Below are 16,370 nucleotides of genomic sequence, written 5' to 3'. Positions count from 1 at the left end.
TAGTGTTTGTTGTTGTTGTTGTGAAGTGCTGAAAAAAATGGAGAGAAAAGTAAGTAATGGTGTTAGATTAAATGACTCACGCATATAACAACCTAACTGTGTTAGATGACCAGACTTAGGGAGTCTCTTTTAAAAATTTGTTAGCATCTGTTTAAATCAAGCAATTGTGGGAAAGATCCTTTTTGTTAACGACTCTGAATCTTGCTTCTTGTTCTTCAACTTTTTTCTGTCTTCCATGACTACTTTTTTTTTTATAAGAGGTTATGTTACTTGATAGCACTGTTCAGAGTTTCATTGGTTGCCTCTCTTAGGTAATTTGATCTTCTGTCATCAAAAAGCTGGCCCCATAAATGAGATCATGTCTTGCTGGAGCATAGTGATCTTCTCCAGACATTCTCTACAGATCCTAGATACATGTTCACCCGAAAATAATTCCTGTATCAAGGTTAGCCTTTCTGTGGGTTTTAAAGCTGTAACAGTGGTTTCACTGAAACCTTGTAATATCCCGTATCTGTAAAAGTCCCTGTATCTTACTGAAACTGTATTGAAAACTTTTGGAAAGTCTGCTGTAGAAAACTCATGTATTGTGGAAGTGTCAGTCTGAATATGTTTTTACAAAATTAGTTACAAATAACTTGACCATATCTTTCTCTCTCTGCAGAATTGTCTTCCCAAAGAGAGAATTCAGAAGCTTCAGATTCTGAAGTATTGCATTCATTTGTTATGATGCAGTATTTCTAATCTTCCTTGTATAACAAGCTTTTGATTTTTCTTTCAAAAGTTTGGAATTCTTTCATTAATTTATTTTTAAAGTTTTTGGTGGTTTGGGGTGGGACTTGGGGTTTGGGGTGGGGTTTTGTTTGTTTGTTGGTGTTTGTTTATTTTTTTGAAAAAAGCCAACCCATAGCACAACTTGCATCTTACACCAGTTGATCTAACTGCTTGCCATAATTCCATTTGGGTTTTAGAATAAGCATCAAAAGCTGAGAAAACTTTCACCCTCATATGCCCATTTTCTGAAGTTTAAAGGAAATAACTACATGTACTTTGTCATTACTTGAATGAAATACAGAATCACCCTTTCTGACTCTGCATTTTCTATGAATTTGTCAATTTTTTTATCAGCTCTGTCTTGCTGATAGAGTGGAAGGAAGGAGAGGCTGAGATTAATTAAATCTTTGATGTTCAGTTTTTTTTATTTAGTATCTTGGAGAGCCAAGGAGCTCCAAACAATAATCAATCAAAATCACTTGCCTCTGTCTGTTCTCAGTGGAACCATTAGAATAACCAGTTAATATAGCCCTAGACTGGACAGAAAAGTAGTGATTAGCCTGTACAAAAATTGATTGCAATTGGTTAAATTCTGGTATGTCAGAACTTACCAGTTAAAGCCTCTTTGCAAAGCAGGTGTTAAGATTTAGGTTGCTCAAATACAAAAATATCGCAGAGTTTTCACTTTGCTTCAAGCCTTTTTGACCTTGATGAAGGCTTTTGGGCACCTTGAGTTTTGTTTTAAAATGACCAGTCATGGTCAGTTACCTGAGAATGTATCATTTAACCATGAAATTGTCTGTGTGCATCACTTCCCATAATTTTCTGTAGTTTCTCTTCTTTTGAGTTATTACTACCCTAAAGTCAAAGCACACATGCACACCACTGCAGAGCGTTTTAGAAATATACAATGTTATTCTGGTGACACCAGGTGTTGAAAGTAAAAAATGTAATGCATTATGTATTCAGAAGCATGCTTTTATTAATAGCTGGTTATCATGGGGTAAACAAGGGAGATTTGCAATTTGACAATAATTTATCTGTTTTAAATGTTACAGTCACATGATGAAAATTAGAAGTGACTTGTTCATTACTTGTCTTCTTAAGCCATATCAAAAAGACAAAATTAAATTCTGGGAGAATTTCTCTTTCTGTGCTGTTTCTTGATTTATGGCTAGTGTAGCTCTAATTATTTAATTTTTCTTTAGTTAATTAGCATCACTAAGTGAGTATTTGCCTCAAAAATGCGGAAGCAAAATAAACAGATTTACAAATGTCCTTGGATACTGTTTGGCAAATAGGAGATAAATGGTGTTTGGAATAATAACATATTCCTGTATTTGGGGATTGGGAGTTACAGAGACTGCTGTACTACATGACATTGGGGTGGGGGGAGTGGCATTGGGAGGGCACTGACTGATTTGTTCAAGATTGATTTGATCAGGAAATACAACTTTCTATGGCCAAGTTGGTCTAAGTAGTTATTTATTAATGTTTTGTGCGTTTTCACCATTGTATAGATAATGGTTACCTTTAAAATTTTCAGTTAACATCAGCTTAATTCCAAACCCATTTGGTTAATCCGTAAAACTGTCCCTTCTTATTTCAGCTTTCCATTGTGAATTGTTTCTGATGTGAGGGTGTGCAAGTGTTAAGCCAGAACTACCTCTTGAAACTCCTAAGCCTTAGGTGCTATGAGCCAAAACCTGTCAGTGGGAGCACACTGTTTATAAAAGCATGGTGCTTGACTTCTCCATTGTGTTTAGTGGAGGCTCTTCTCTTTGTGTCATAAAAATAAGTTATAAATTATGGGTTTAAATTTACATTAATTAGGAGAAAAGTTGCTGACAAGAAATTGGTTTTATGTGTCACTTTGTGCTAAGAGGAGGTGTGTGGTAAAAATGTCTGTTGATTCCAATGTGAGAAGAAACTTTTCACTTAGGATAGAAAACTCTTAGGACTTGCTATTCCTGTCCTACCCATCTTGCTTGCTGACTCTGAAACTGGAGAGAAGTAAAGTGTAAGGAAGTTAACTGGAGGATTCTCTATATACTACTGGGTGCTTGGGACCTATTTGGAAAGGTGGGATCCCAATAAAGAAGAGTAATAAAATAAAGCCCATTGCAGCAGGTATGAATTGTTTCTCATGTCTAGAGCAAACCCTGGAAAAGGGGAATATAGTGTTTCTGTTTTCACTTTTGCCTCACACCTCATGTTCTGTTTGGGGTGTGTGAAGAGGCTGCCTTAGGGACATACTAAAGCTAGGTGGAGGATATGCTAATTTATGCTTGCAGTTTAGAAACCTTTGCTTGGCATTTGCTTCAGTCCTAAGTGGGCTACATCTTAAGATCTAGTTTAAGGCATTCAAAACATTTTATCCTGTACTATTGCCTTGTCTGCCCTCTGTGCTTCTTTTCCCAATGCAAAGTCTAGGTTGATGAATAGGTATAGTTGGACACTCTCCTAGATCGTTGAATGCCTTAAAGTATGTGAGTTTGCTCTGATTTGCACTCAAAGTAACTTTGAAGATGTATGTCCCTAAAATAATGTTTTTATTAAAAAAAAAAAAAGTATGGCTTTCACCTACTCTGTATGCTGTCATAGTGCAGGAACATATTGCAGATGGAAACCACCTGGTTTGTGGAGGTAAAATCCTTCAGAAAATTACCTACTGCTGGAAAATAGGAAACTTTTAGGTGAATAGGAGTGCTTCAAGTCATTACAGATATCCATAACAGCAGAAAAGGACGTAATAGATGTTTGCTCAAAGAAAATGCAACTCACACAACGATAAAAGGAGCAACAGTCAATATTTGCACGTCTAAGCCATTCCTTTATTTTTAACCCGATAAAATAGAGTGATTGAGGAAACTAACAACTTTCCAATCTGTGCACTCATTGAGCTTTTCTTTGATGTTTCTGAGTACAGAAACCATGTCCCCTTGCTGACACAGGTGTCACTTGCAGCTGATGAAGGCAATATTGGTATTTACTTACAACATTCATGCATTCATTCATGCGTTAAGAGGGAAGCCTCTAAATGGGAATGTTTGGAAAATGAGCATATACGTTTCTGAGGACTACAAAACATACATGACTCTTCCTGCATTATTTCTGTTGATCTGTAGCTTGGCTTTGTTTACTTATCATTCTGTGATCAACCGAAATACAAGGAAGTGTTCCCTTTTATGACAAGGTCACCCAACTAGTTGACCAAGGGATGACAGTAGATGTGGTAGGTTTGGATTTTAGCAGAGCTTTTGGTGCTGTCTCTCACATCATCCTTCTGGATAAACTCTCCAGCACATAGATAGAAAAGTCCATAGTATGTTGGGTGAGCAACTGGCTAAGAGGTCAGGCTCAGAGTTACAGCAATTGGGGTTACATCACACTGGTGACCTGTTACCAGTGGGGTTTCCCAGGGCTCAGCTTTAGGGCCAGTGTGCTTTAATGTTTTTATAAATTATCTGGATGAAGGAATGAAACTACTTTTAAGTTTGCTGATGATGCTGAATTAGGAGGAGCTAGGGACTCCACAATCACCAGCTGTATGAAATTTAACAAGAGCAAGTGCCAGATTCTCTGCCTGGGGTGGACTATTCCCAGTCTAGGCACAAAGCCTGTCAGAGTTCAAGGAATGTCTGGATGATGCTTTTAGTTTAGTTATAGATAGTCCTGCAAGGAGCAGGGAGTTGGGCTTCATCATCAATATGGGTCCCTTCTAACTTGAGATACTGTACAATATCTTTGTTGCCTTCAAGTCATAAGACCCCAGAATTTCTTGTCAGTGGTCTCTAGGCATGTGCTTTTGCACCTTACATGATTAAAAGCCATTTTATTTCAATCACAGAGTTCACAGGCCATCTGTGTACAGCATGAGCCAGTCCACCTTGTTGGTGTGTGATGTATCCTGTCGTAGGCACACAGCTCCTCACGATAGCAAGAACCCTAATACGTAAAATATTCCTGAGGAATATAACCAGGAACTTCTGCCTGGAATTTCTACTCCCTATTTTAATATAGTCCATTATAATCTTCCCTTAACTAACTCCTTATCCATATACAGTTCTTCCTTATAACTTGGTTTGGAGATATTTTGACTGCCTATTAAACAATAGTATTTTACTTGACTCCAAGTCCACTGTGTTACCCTTGTTGAAGGAGATTGTTTTCTATGACATTGGTCTGGTTTTTTTAACATTCAGAACCACATTGCATATTCCCCTTCTCCTTTGCTTCCAGCACTTGATGCTGTTCTTTATCAAGTTAGTAACAGAAATTCCTTCTTAAAGGTCACTGAAAAGGGGATGCACAGTATGTATAAAACTATTTTCATTTATGTAACTGTTTTATTTGTAAATAATTCTGTCTTATATATGTGTGTATATCATTCCTATGAATTTTCCTATTACAGCCAAACCTCTGGTTTATGATGCTGCTCATTAAGGCATCCTTCCAGGCATCCTGAACACTGCCAAGGAGACCTTCAATTAGAATAGATTCTACATACCATTGTAAAACTAAAATAGCCTGATTTTTGCAGTTGCAGATGTTAAGTGGAATTGTGGAATTATTTCCATCAGGATTTCTTGTGAGCCTCTTGTGGCTTACAAGAAGATTTAAGGGCTCATGCAGCTAATTTTCCTCATTCTTCAGTAAATACAGACCTGCGTTAAATTTTGCATCACACTACAAAACCTTGAGACCAGTCTGCTCCTTATCTGAAAGTAAACATTTCATTCAACATATCCTTATAGAACACACACACAAACAAATTGGGAATTTCTTGTCTTGCTTATCTTTGACTCTTTACTAGGCAGGAGGATGTTTGAGTTTGTGATCAGTATATTTTCTGTATCTGAAAGTAATTACTCCAGCACCAGTGCCATTTCAGGCTTTTCTGAGTGCCCCAGGAATATGTATTTTTTCCTTTTATGTAGAAGATAGTAGGCCAGTAAATGTATTTCCTTTGAAGTAAAGATACCTTCTCAGTTGATGAAGAAAGAGGTGAGATATATTTCAGAATTCATTGCAGGACTTTGCAAGTGTTTCCTGGAGAACAAAAATGATGGCAAGAACATTTGAAATAACTCACCAGTTTTCTTTTCATGATGATCTGTGACTTTTTATCTTTTCTGTAGTAAATGCAGTACTAATTTCTAAACAGAAGTGATATGCCTCAGTGGGATTAAAGTAATTATATACATCTGGTCATGGTGCTTTGTAGTTTTGGTTTGGTGTCCTGTTTTGAGTTGTATTTTCTTACCGTTTATTATACTAGAAAATGGTGGAAGAGATTTGTTTCCAAGGTACAGATTGGGTGTTTATTTTTGACTTGTATCGAGCTGCAAGCTAAAAATCACTTTCTGTCTGTGTCTTTCTGTCTTTCTGTCTTTTCATTAAATAAAACTACCTGCATAGCTTGTCAGGGTAAGGCTTGTGTATACGTTTGTTTAATTAAGCAAATAAAATAACTGCAGTTAGTCAATTGGAATGGAATCGTTTAGGCTGGAAAAGACCCTTAAGCTCAAGCCTGAGCACAAACCTGACACTGCTGAGTCTACCAATAAACCATGCCCTTAAGTCCTATGTCGACACATCTTTTAAATGTCTTCTGAGATGGTGACTTAGCCACTTCCCTGGGCAGCCTGTTGAGCTGGTTTGTTTTGTTACCTGTGTATCACATGTTAAATACTATGCTTTTCCACAAATTTGCTTGATAGACTGAGAGCACCACCCCCCCTTTTGCTTTCTTTTTCTTTTTTTAATTAAACTACAACAACAAAACCCAAAGAAAACACAAAACAAACAAACAAAAAACTTTTAAAAGACTTGACCTGAAAAAATTAAGTGGGAGGGTAATATTTCTGTGTATCACAGAAATAAGATATGTTGATTTTTTGTTGGTTTTTTTTTTTTCCCTACTACTCGCCCAATGTCTGTCTCCAGACCAGTGGTTTGACTGGCTTCGGAGTTGTACTTGCAAACCTGTCACAGATTCACAGATTGCATCTTGTCCAGCCCTGCTGCAATGAGCACAGACATCTCCAACTACATCAAGTCTGATCTTGAATGTCTTCAGGAAAGGTTCCTCAAACACATCCCTGGGCAACCTGTTCCAATGTTTTACCACTCTTATTGTAAAGAATTTCCTCCTTATGTCCAACCTAAATCTGCCCTGCTCCAGTTTAAAACCAGTGCCCCTCGTCGTGTTGCTAGAAGCCCTTCTAGACAGTACTTCCCCAGTCTTCTGTAGGTCCCCTTCAGATACTGAAATGTAGTTACAAAGTTTCTCCAGAGCCTTCTCTTCTCCAGGATGAACAGCCTCAATTCTTCTACAACTCTCCCCTATTGTTATATAAATGCTCACTTTCCCTTTTGTGTACCCTTAGGAACCTCAGCTGTAGTCCTCCAAATGTCAGGAAGGGCCTCTTTCCACTACTACCTAGGGTTTACATAAAAAGCATTGTGTATATTATCTTCTCTGGGTATAAATGTACCTTATTATCCACTACTCCTTCCAAACCTCACAAATTTTTATGACCCTGCTTCTGAGCTTTGCCATTACCCCACACCATCTGTATCCTTCCTATTTGAGTATGTAAAATAGTGTGTTTAAATCTGGCAGATCCTCCAGCACAGCTGGTTTTAATCTTCCCCTCTCTGCTTCCTCTAGTGGGCCACTAACACTTTACAAGCAAAGCATGGCTCTGTGTAGAACATCCTTGTGTGTATACATGGATGCTGTAAATGGGTATGAATTACCTTTCCATGGCCCTTAAAAGCAGGGAATCACAGACTGGGGAAAAAAAAGAAGTCAGTTGGGAGTTTCCTGATGCTTTGTTTCTGCCACATTGGTTCAAGGTTTGTGTTTCAGTAGCTGGTTCATGCTTGGGTAGGTAGGTGGTTTCTGGAAGAAGAATAGTGCAGTGTTGTGACACTGTTTCCAGATTTATACCTGGATTTTCTGTGAGGCTCATTTAGCAGAGCAGTTTTTGTTCCCTGAATGTCTGTACTTTGGTTTGGGTTTTAGCAAGGTCTGAGGAGCATAATGTTGCAGTGACACCTCTGCACGGTGCTCCAAGGCTCTGGCACCCTGGCTCATGTAGGTGAGCTATTATGCTACTGACCTGTGGTGCTGCAGGCCAGAGCTGGACCTGATTGGGATGTCCAGCTGCCACCTAGTCCGGCCAGTTGCGCTTCAAGGCCTAAAGAGTACTGCTGGGTGCTCACAGAGCTGCAAATCTTGTCTGGGCAGAGTGCATCTTGCCAGCAGCCCTGTGCTGTGACACCACTGGTGCTGGCCAGAGTAAAGGCACAAGATGGCCTCCAGAGCCCAGGCTTCTGGTAGCATAGGGCTTCTGTTGCTGAATGTTCGCAGTCTCACAGTATATCAGAGGTCGGAGGGACCTCAAGAGATCATCAGGTCCAACCTCCCTGCCAGAGCAGGATCACCTACGATAGTCCGCACAGGAAGACATCCAGGTGGGTTTTGAAAGTCTCTAGAGAAGGAGACTCCACAACCCCCCTGGGGAGCCTGTTCCTGTGCTCTGTCACCCTCACTGTAAAAAAGTTTCTCCTCATGTTGAGGTGAAATCATCTATGTTCTAGTTTGAACCCATTGTTCCTTGTCCTGTCACCATGTACCATGAAAAAGAGCCTGGCCTCCTCCTCCTGACACCCACCCCTCAGATATTTATAGACATTGATCAGATCCCCTCTCAGTCTTCTCTTCTCCAGACTAAACAGCCCCAGGGATCTCAGTCTCTCTTCATAGGGGAGATGCTCAAGTCCCCTAATCATCCTCGTTGCTCTCTATTGGATTCTCTCCAGCAGGTCTCTGTCTCTCTTGAACTGGGGAGCCCAAAACTGGACACAGTATTCCAGGTGTGGTCTCACCAGGGCAGAGAGGTTTATTTGACAGCTTCTCTCCAAGCTCAGTCACACTCCTGAGGGACTAGAGGACAGTGCTGTGGCATGTCCTGGGCACCTTTCCCCTCCTTACAGAGCATCGTTGTGCAGCCGTTCCCCTGTGGAAAGGCACATCGTGATCTCGCACAAGACCCCATCTTTTCTCTCTTCCCCTTCTCTCTCTCACCATCTTTTCAGTGCAGAAAAACACATTCCCATGCTTAGGTTCTCAAAATGTTTGCCATGTTTTGCAGGCCGGGATGCTCTTCTCAGTCCAAAACAGTGCGCTGACCGCTCTGGGTATTGGCATGTAAATCAGTGTGCTGACCTCGCAGGGAGTCGGCCAAGCTGCAGGCTGTGTCCTGAGCTTCAGGATGTCGGCAGTTTGAAACCCGGAGCTATGCTCTGCATGTCAATGACTGAAAATACTTCAAATTCATGGTAGCATCCAAAACAGTACTGGGAGTGGTGCTGGCATAGTGGAGCTGCCCTATCAGAAGTTGTTTTCTACTTTTTTTTCTGGAACAGCAGTCTGGCGTTGAAAGGTAATGCTCCGGGTTTGGTGGTTTTTTCCCTTTCATGTAGATGGAACAGTTAAGCATTTATGCTAAAGGTGCAAAGCTGAGAAATTTCTATGTATGTGATTTAAATTAACTGCTGTGTACTTAAAACAGCAGCATAATGTGAAGAGATTTTGAGAAGCCATCTAGCCTGCTACCTTTCCCTAAGGCAAGATTAACTACTATCCATGATAGTTGGGAGAAGTACCTATTTTTCAAGAGCTCCAGTTTTCAAGGCTTCAGCGCTGTTGAATTTACAGTAAACAGTTCACATCCCAGTTGCTTCTTAAGAATAAAATGCTTGAGCTATTGCTGTGTTCTTCTGAAATGTCAGTCTGTTGCTCAGTAGCACTCAAAAAGGCATTAGGGGAAAAGGAGCATGAACAAAACAGTTCCCTATCTTAGAAAACTATAGGAGAACCAGGAAAGCTAGAGGAAGAGGTGGTGAAGGAGTGTTTTCCGTTCTGTTTAAATACATCTGGGTCTGTCAGCCTAGAAGGTAGCAAGAGCTCAAAAAGTAGCATGTGGCACTGAAATGCTGACACCTCAGACAGAGGAAGAGCCATCAGATGAAGCAAGCAGGCAGCAGGGGGAAAGCCCAAAGCAATTTTAGTCTCACTTGTGTGAAATCAAGGTGTGGGACTGTCTGTGATGGGCTGCTGCCATTGCTGACCATTCACAAAAGCTGTTGTGCAAGTTCACAGAAGGCAAAAGCTTTTATGCACCATGACACTTGTCAGTGGTGCCTCTGGCTTAGGAATAGTCTAGAACCAAGTCTGGAAGTACATTGCTGTTACCTTGCCCTGTTCTTGCACTCTTGCTAAGGTATCTGCCGTTGACTGCTCTCAGATGGGAGTGGGCTTTCAAACCTTGCTGTGGTGACTTACGTTTCCCCTTATGCTCTGTGTGTTCTTATGATTAGAAAGCTGATCCTGTCCATGTGACTTATTCCATGCATAAATTTTGGCCAGCTCTGTGTTCATACATCTGGAGGACCAGTTGTCTCTTCTATAAAACCTTTACCTGTGTTTGTAGGTGATTGTGCTCCATCTTGTCAGCTCTGGTTTAAACTCCTGCTTGTTCAGCGCATGCCCCAGATAAAGAGTCCTGGGCGCAGTGTTCTCTTATAAGTTCTTTCTAACTGCTTTTGTAGTCTGCAGGTTTCTGAACTGTGGTAGCAAAACCTTGATAAAATGTTCTGTCTGAGGCTCACACAATACTGCTTAGTATTAGGATGAACCAGTCAATAATACTGATTGAATATTCTTCTAGGGACACAGGTCCCCCCACCCACTTCAGTTTGTCCACATCCACTGACTTCCCATTTTCTTCATCCTCCTTTTCTTGTCCTTCTAATGTGCTGGAAATGCCCTCCTGTCCCTGCACTTTCTAAAAATTTAGTCTGTTAAGCATAAAACAGCATGTTTCTGCACTGCATCCCCTCATATCTTTTTGCATGTGATGGTTTTATCTTATTGTCGCTTGGAGGCCTCTGTAGCTGCTCCTAAACTTTGGGAATGAAACTCATTCTGGTAGTAGTAAAACTTAATTCAACAAAGTTTCTGTAGGCAGTAGAGTTGAAAGTGATTTGAAACGGTTTCAAACAAGCAAAAATCAAATGTATGCTGTGGTGCTGAATGGGCGCAAGGTGTGTGAGCAGTGCTGTGATTGATGCCTGTCCAAAGGGAAAGCATCCTTGCTCTGCCTTCTGCTGATAAATGCTTCCAAGATATTCCAGCATAAGCACAGACATATTTGTTGGTTTGGAGATTAAACTATCCAAAAATGAAATGAAAAGTATCTACAAAGAAGGTTAAGTGGCGTTTCAGGTAGTGCCCTGTAGCATCCAGCATGGCACTGGTTACTCTTAATACTCTTGTTTGTTTTCACAAACCAGCACCTCACAGTTTCTGAGCGGACAACTGCTGTGAGGAGTCCGTAACCTCTCGATTTCAAAGGAGCCATCGTTTCGCTGGTGCCTCTGTGGTTAATATAAGAAAGGTGTCTTGCCATAAACTTTTTCCGAGGTATTCAGCAAGGTTGGAAAAGGGTCGGCCCGGGCAGGAAGCCCTTGTCTGTGCTATAAAGAAAATAGCAAGCAACAAAATGAAAGCATCAAAGGACCAACAGGATGCAGTCCCAGGAGTCCTCTCTGGCATGTTAGTCCTTCTTGAAAGTTAGCATTGAGTGAAGAGTGACCTTAAAACTCACTTCATTCAAACAGACTGGGCTCAAGTTTAAAGTTCAAGGCATTTTGTTTTTTCACCTGTTTCCTACAGTTTTAAGAAACTTCTGAAGAATTAATGTGTAACTATATCTGGTCACCGAGCCAACACAGAGAATTTTTCTCAAGGGAAAATAATGTTTCTGTATGGTGAGAGAGAAATGGATACTTTCTGAGTCACAAGAAAAAAAAATTCAACACAATAAACCCCCAAACCCCTGCTACCACAGTCATGAGCAGCCCTGGAGCTGGCATACATGGCAGTTCTCGATTTCAAAAGAAGATAGTACCTTGTGGTTGTCTGAATTGTGGAGAAAGGATGGTTTCTGTTGAAGTTGTGCTGCTGCAGGAGGTCAGTCTTGTTTTGAGTGCAACCTAGGAGCAAAGAGGCTAGTTGCAGCAGTTCATTTTTCATCTGCATGTTGACTGCACCAGTGACTGGCCCCTGTTGCTACCCATCCCACTCTCACAGTGTTAGAGCTGTTGGGCCCCGAGAGGAGAATCTAAAGCCCTGACCTGAAAGACTGTCAGTAGGTAAGGGCAAGCGTGGATATGGTGATGCAGCCTCAGCACCACTAATGCCAAGCAGCAACCCAGGCTGCTGGCCAGCTGGAGCTGCTCTTGCTTTCACCCAACAGCATCTTCTACCTGCACCCCCCTGGAAATAGTTACTTGTTTTCCAGTCTCTGCATCTCACATAATGAAGCAGCTAGCAATTGATCCTGTGAGCAGTTCAGCAGGTCACCTTTCCTAGCTAAAAGAAGTAGTTTGAAGAGATGACATACAGATTTCACTCATATTTCCCCACGCCATTACATTTTAATGATTCTGGCATGAATATTTCATGAAGGTACCTTCTGAATGGATTTGTTTTGTCCTTGCAGCTAATACTCAGTATAGAGTCTGGGAGTGATTTTGTTTGGGTTTTCTTTCCCTCTTAGATTGTTTAGTATAGGTAAGAAGTGTCAAACTGGATTAAATGAGAAAAGGCAACTTCCTGTTGGTGAGCCTCTGAAAGGAGGGATGCTGCCTGTAACTCTTTTCAGCTGCTTAGTGGAAGTCTGTGAAATAATCCTCAAATAGAATTCTGCTCTTTACTCTCCTGCCACAAGGTGGCTAAAAATATTTTGAAAGCCCCTGATATGGGAGTGTTGGGAGTGATGCTAATACAGCCTTCCTGCAGCGCTGCACATGGAGGCCAGATTTATTGCACGGAAAATTGTGTACGTCTCACTTACATGGAGCAACATTCACAAAACATTTCTACCACAGTTATTTCAGCCACTCCTCAGCTGGCTCTGTCTGGACTTTGGGGTTGTTTTGGTTTGGGGGTTTGTTTTTTTTGCTTGGTTTTTCTTTTTCTTTTTTTTTTTAGTAGAAGTAGAAATAATTGCACTCGGCTCATTCCACATAAGCAAAAGGGCCCCTGTGGCCTGGAGCAGTGTGATGGGGGATGCTGGCTTAGAAACACCTAACCTAGGTTAGCAAATTCTTTTGTTGTTGCTGAATTTTGTGGGTCTTGCACTTGGATGAGGGGTATGTTTCTTTTAACCAGGAACGTTTCTGAGTAGCCAGCTGCCAGGCCATCAGAAATGTGTACTTCTTTTTCAACAATTTCAGGAGGGGTAACGCTTCCCTGCAGACTTTTGGGAAGTTAATCTCCAGCTGTACAGTAGGGACAGAGCTTTTGTTTCATGGAAATTAGGGGTATCTTTTTCCTGCAGATGCACCACTCGCTAGTGAGTTTTGTATGTGCATTTTAGGTTTCGCCTTTTTATTTTTTAACTTACTAACAACTCTGACAGGTAACCTCTAGGTTGTGAACAATTTCATTCACAACTCATTTTTCTGATTCAAAGTGAACACGAGTGCCCTAATCCCCTAATGGGAATTAATTGCATGTTTCAGTGCTTAACTCTGATCCTTTCTCAGTCCCCACTGGGACAAGTTTCTTCCTGAAGGATCTGTGTTTGTTATTCAAAACACAATCTGAAAGGTAATGATTTCTTCTTATAAAATGGAGTCATATTGACTGAATATTAATGCTCTTTTTATTTTGAGGGAATGCACAGCATCCAAAAAAACCCTCATTTGTGTCATGAAGGGTAACTTACGCTGAAGTATATCTGATAAAATACAGGGGGGAGAAAATCAGTGCAATCTCTTTTCATTAAGTGAAACCTGTTGCCAGTAAATAAAGGCAGGTGCTGGTTTTGCTTGGAAAACTGTATTCTGTTACAGAGAAAAGCTGCTTACTTCACCAAGGGGGAAATTGTTTCGCTACTGTTTTAACTAACACTGCTCTTGGCCAGCAATATGCCCTTTTGGGTAACTTACCTGGTCTAACAGTTTACTAGTGAAATAAGAGTAAATAGCAGAAAGTAGATTAAGTTTCTACTTCCAGTCTGCTTTTAAAGATTTTGTCAAACTTGCAATACAGTGTTTAATGACCCTCATCCAAAAGGAGCTGTCTGTGCTCCTTTGATGCTGTGTCTGGCCCAGCTGGGTGGCTGGGCATGAGGCAGGCTTTGCCCAGTCGGTGACCAAAGGCAAAACGTGGGAAACCATCAAACAGTGGAAGAACTGCTTCTGCCCTATGGAAATGATGGGGGATAAATGGGGCACAGCATGAAAAATAACTAAGGAACTATGAAGGTACCCTGGTTTTCCCCCTGCCTTGCAGTAAAGCCAGACTTTTATCCCATTTAAACCAATTTTGAGTGGTTTATACTCACAGATAACCATTGAACAATATGGTTCACCATCTGTTCTCAAGAGAGGGCTAGTACTTGTGCAGATTGGCTACTTCAGGTGGCTGAGCGCTTTTGGAGTATCTGGGGAAGAGGGGAGGAGTGTGATGTTACCTGGCTTTCCTGACAGCAGCCCTAGCTTCCAGGTTTGTTAAGGCTTAAATACTACATCTCTCCTCCCACCCAAACCCAAGGTAAATAAATGCAGACAACACTTGTACAGCTCCTTCAGACAGGAAGAGTGAAGGTGCTTGTGAGGGCTGCAGTGTCTGCCGTTGCCAGCCAGTTCTCCAAAGGGCATTTGTCAGCAGCACCGAGGAGAGCTCTCATCATTCCCCTCCCCTGAAGAAGCAGGACAGATAGGTCCTTTCAGATAGCACCCACTCACTTGAGATGTGATTGCTGCAGGCCACCTAACTTCTCTCCATGGAGCCACAGCTTGCTCTTCAGCACTTGTCAGTCAGCTAGCAAGCAGGACCTCAGTGCTGAGGTTACCAAATACCCTTCAGCACGGTGGCGAAATGAGTCGGCGCCAGGTTAAACTTGCCCCCCTGCTGTGCCAGCCTGCCTCATTTTGCTTGTAAGGTCTGGCATGAAAGCCTTTTCATCACTTGTTGTGGCAGACCCGGTTCTCTGTTTGTCTCAGGGATGTCCCACTTTGTATGTACTTAGCTTGCTGCAGCTACAAGCATCATGCTGCTTGCTTTGCTTTTCCCCCTTTTTTTTTTTTAATTAGACCGTGTTTTGGAAAAAATAGCATTGAATGCAGCTGCAGCACAAGACCAGAAGTTTAAATGTGTTGATTTGTTTTCAGATAATTAATGCCAATGTGCTTTATTTTAGTGTGAACGGAGAGGACATTCAAACTTCCAAACTGCAACCAAGCTCTTGTATCACTTACTAAGATGTTCTTTCATCAAATGTGCAGCCAAGGTGAAAGGAGAGCCTCAGCAGAAGAGGGAGACCACACTGGGAGGAGGCAATGCTGGGTGTCCCAGGCAGCGTGTGACCCAGTCCATCAGTTCAGGCTTTAAAAAACGCCTGCCCCAACAAGGGAAAACAAACTGTGGCTTCACTCCTGCAAGTTTTAACAACTGGGCTTGACCCTGGGGTGCTTAAATCATAAATGCAGTGGAGCAGCTTAGAAAGGTGTCTGCATGGCTGAGCTGAACCATGATTTTTTTATTTTTTTTCCCCCATAAAGGATGTGCTCAGCAGAGCATCTTTCTGTCACAGGGATGGCTTCCTGGGTTGCTTTTGGGTTGTTACTGTGCACGACATCACATGTACTGCAGCAATGCTGCTGTAATGGTGAGAAGGAAAACCACTAATGTTTGGAGCTTTTCCTGAGGTGCAGGGATGCTTTGGCTGATATTGGGGATTCCTTGGAGAAACCATGGAGTGTAGTTTGATTACAGCAAAGAACTGCATGGCTGACTTTCCCTTGCTGTCTGTTTTTTCACTGTTAACCATTTTTGGATGAAAAATTTAAAGAGAGAATTATTTGAGTATGATTTTTATACGAGGTGTAGAACTACAAGACAACTTTTGCATTGTCCCTGAAGAGTCTTGCATGTACAACAAACACATCTTGGTATGATCATGGTTCTCCAGAGCATTGGCCAAAGCAGCCACATGGGTAACATCTGCTTTTGTTTTTCAGCTGCTTTTGCAGGTACAATGGCACGTGTCTTTGTCTATGGCACGCTGAAGAAAGGCCAGCCCAACTACAAGCACATGATCAACACTGCCAAGGGCCTAGCAAAATTCCAAGGAAGGGGCCGCACGGCGGAGAAATACCCACTGGTGATTGCAGGAAAATACAACATTCCTTACATGCTGAACATCCCCGGGACGGGACATCACGTGGCCGGGGAGATTTACTCAGTTGACGACCAGATGCTGCAGTTCCTGGATGAGTTTGAAGGCTGTCCAGACATGTACCAGCGCACCCTGATGAGAATCGAGGTGGTGGAGTGGGAAGGGAAGAGTGGTGCAGGTGAGACACAGGCACCTGCCGAGGGTGTTGTGGAGTGCTTCGTGTACAGCACAACAACATACCCACCAGAGTGGGTCGGCCTCCCCTACTATGACAGTTACGACTCCTCGGGGAAACACGGCCTGGCCTACGTCCTACGCGAGAGCCGGGATTAG

General features: G+C 41.8%; 1 protein-coding gene across 1 annotated transcript in view; it reads left to right on the top strand.

Moving 5' to 3' along the window:
- Positions 1-16,370, top strand: part of GGACT (gamma-glutamylamine cyclotransferase) — a 33,031-nt gene extending 16,661 nt beyond the window's left edge. Inside the window, exon 2 of the mRNA XM_054389946.1 lies at positions 15,880-16,370. Within this exon, the coding sequence (XP_054245921.1) occupies positions 15,897-16,370 (474 nt within the window). The 5' untranslated portion in view covers positions 15,880-15,896. The remainder of the gene's footprint in view (positions 1-15,879) is intronic.

The sequence above is a fragment of the Indicator indicator genome, chromosome 1 (assembly GCF_027791375.1).
Source record: "Indicator indicator isolate 239-I01 chromosome 1, UM_Iind_1.1, whole genome shotgun sequence".
NCBI classification, from domain to species: domain Eukaryota; kingdom Metazoa; phylum Chordata; class Aves; order Piciformes; family Indicatoridae; genus Indicator; species Indicator indicator.
This window is presented reverse-complemented; position numbering and strand designations above follow the sequence as displayed.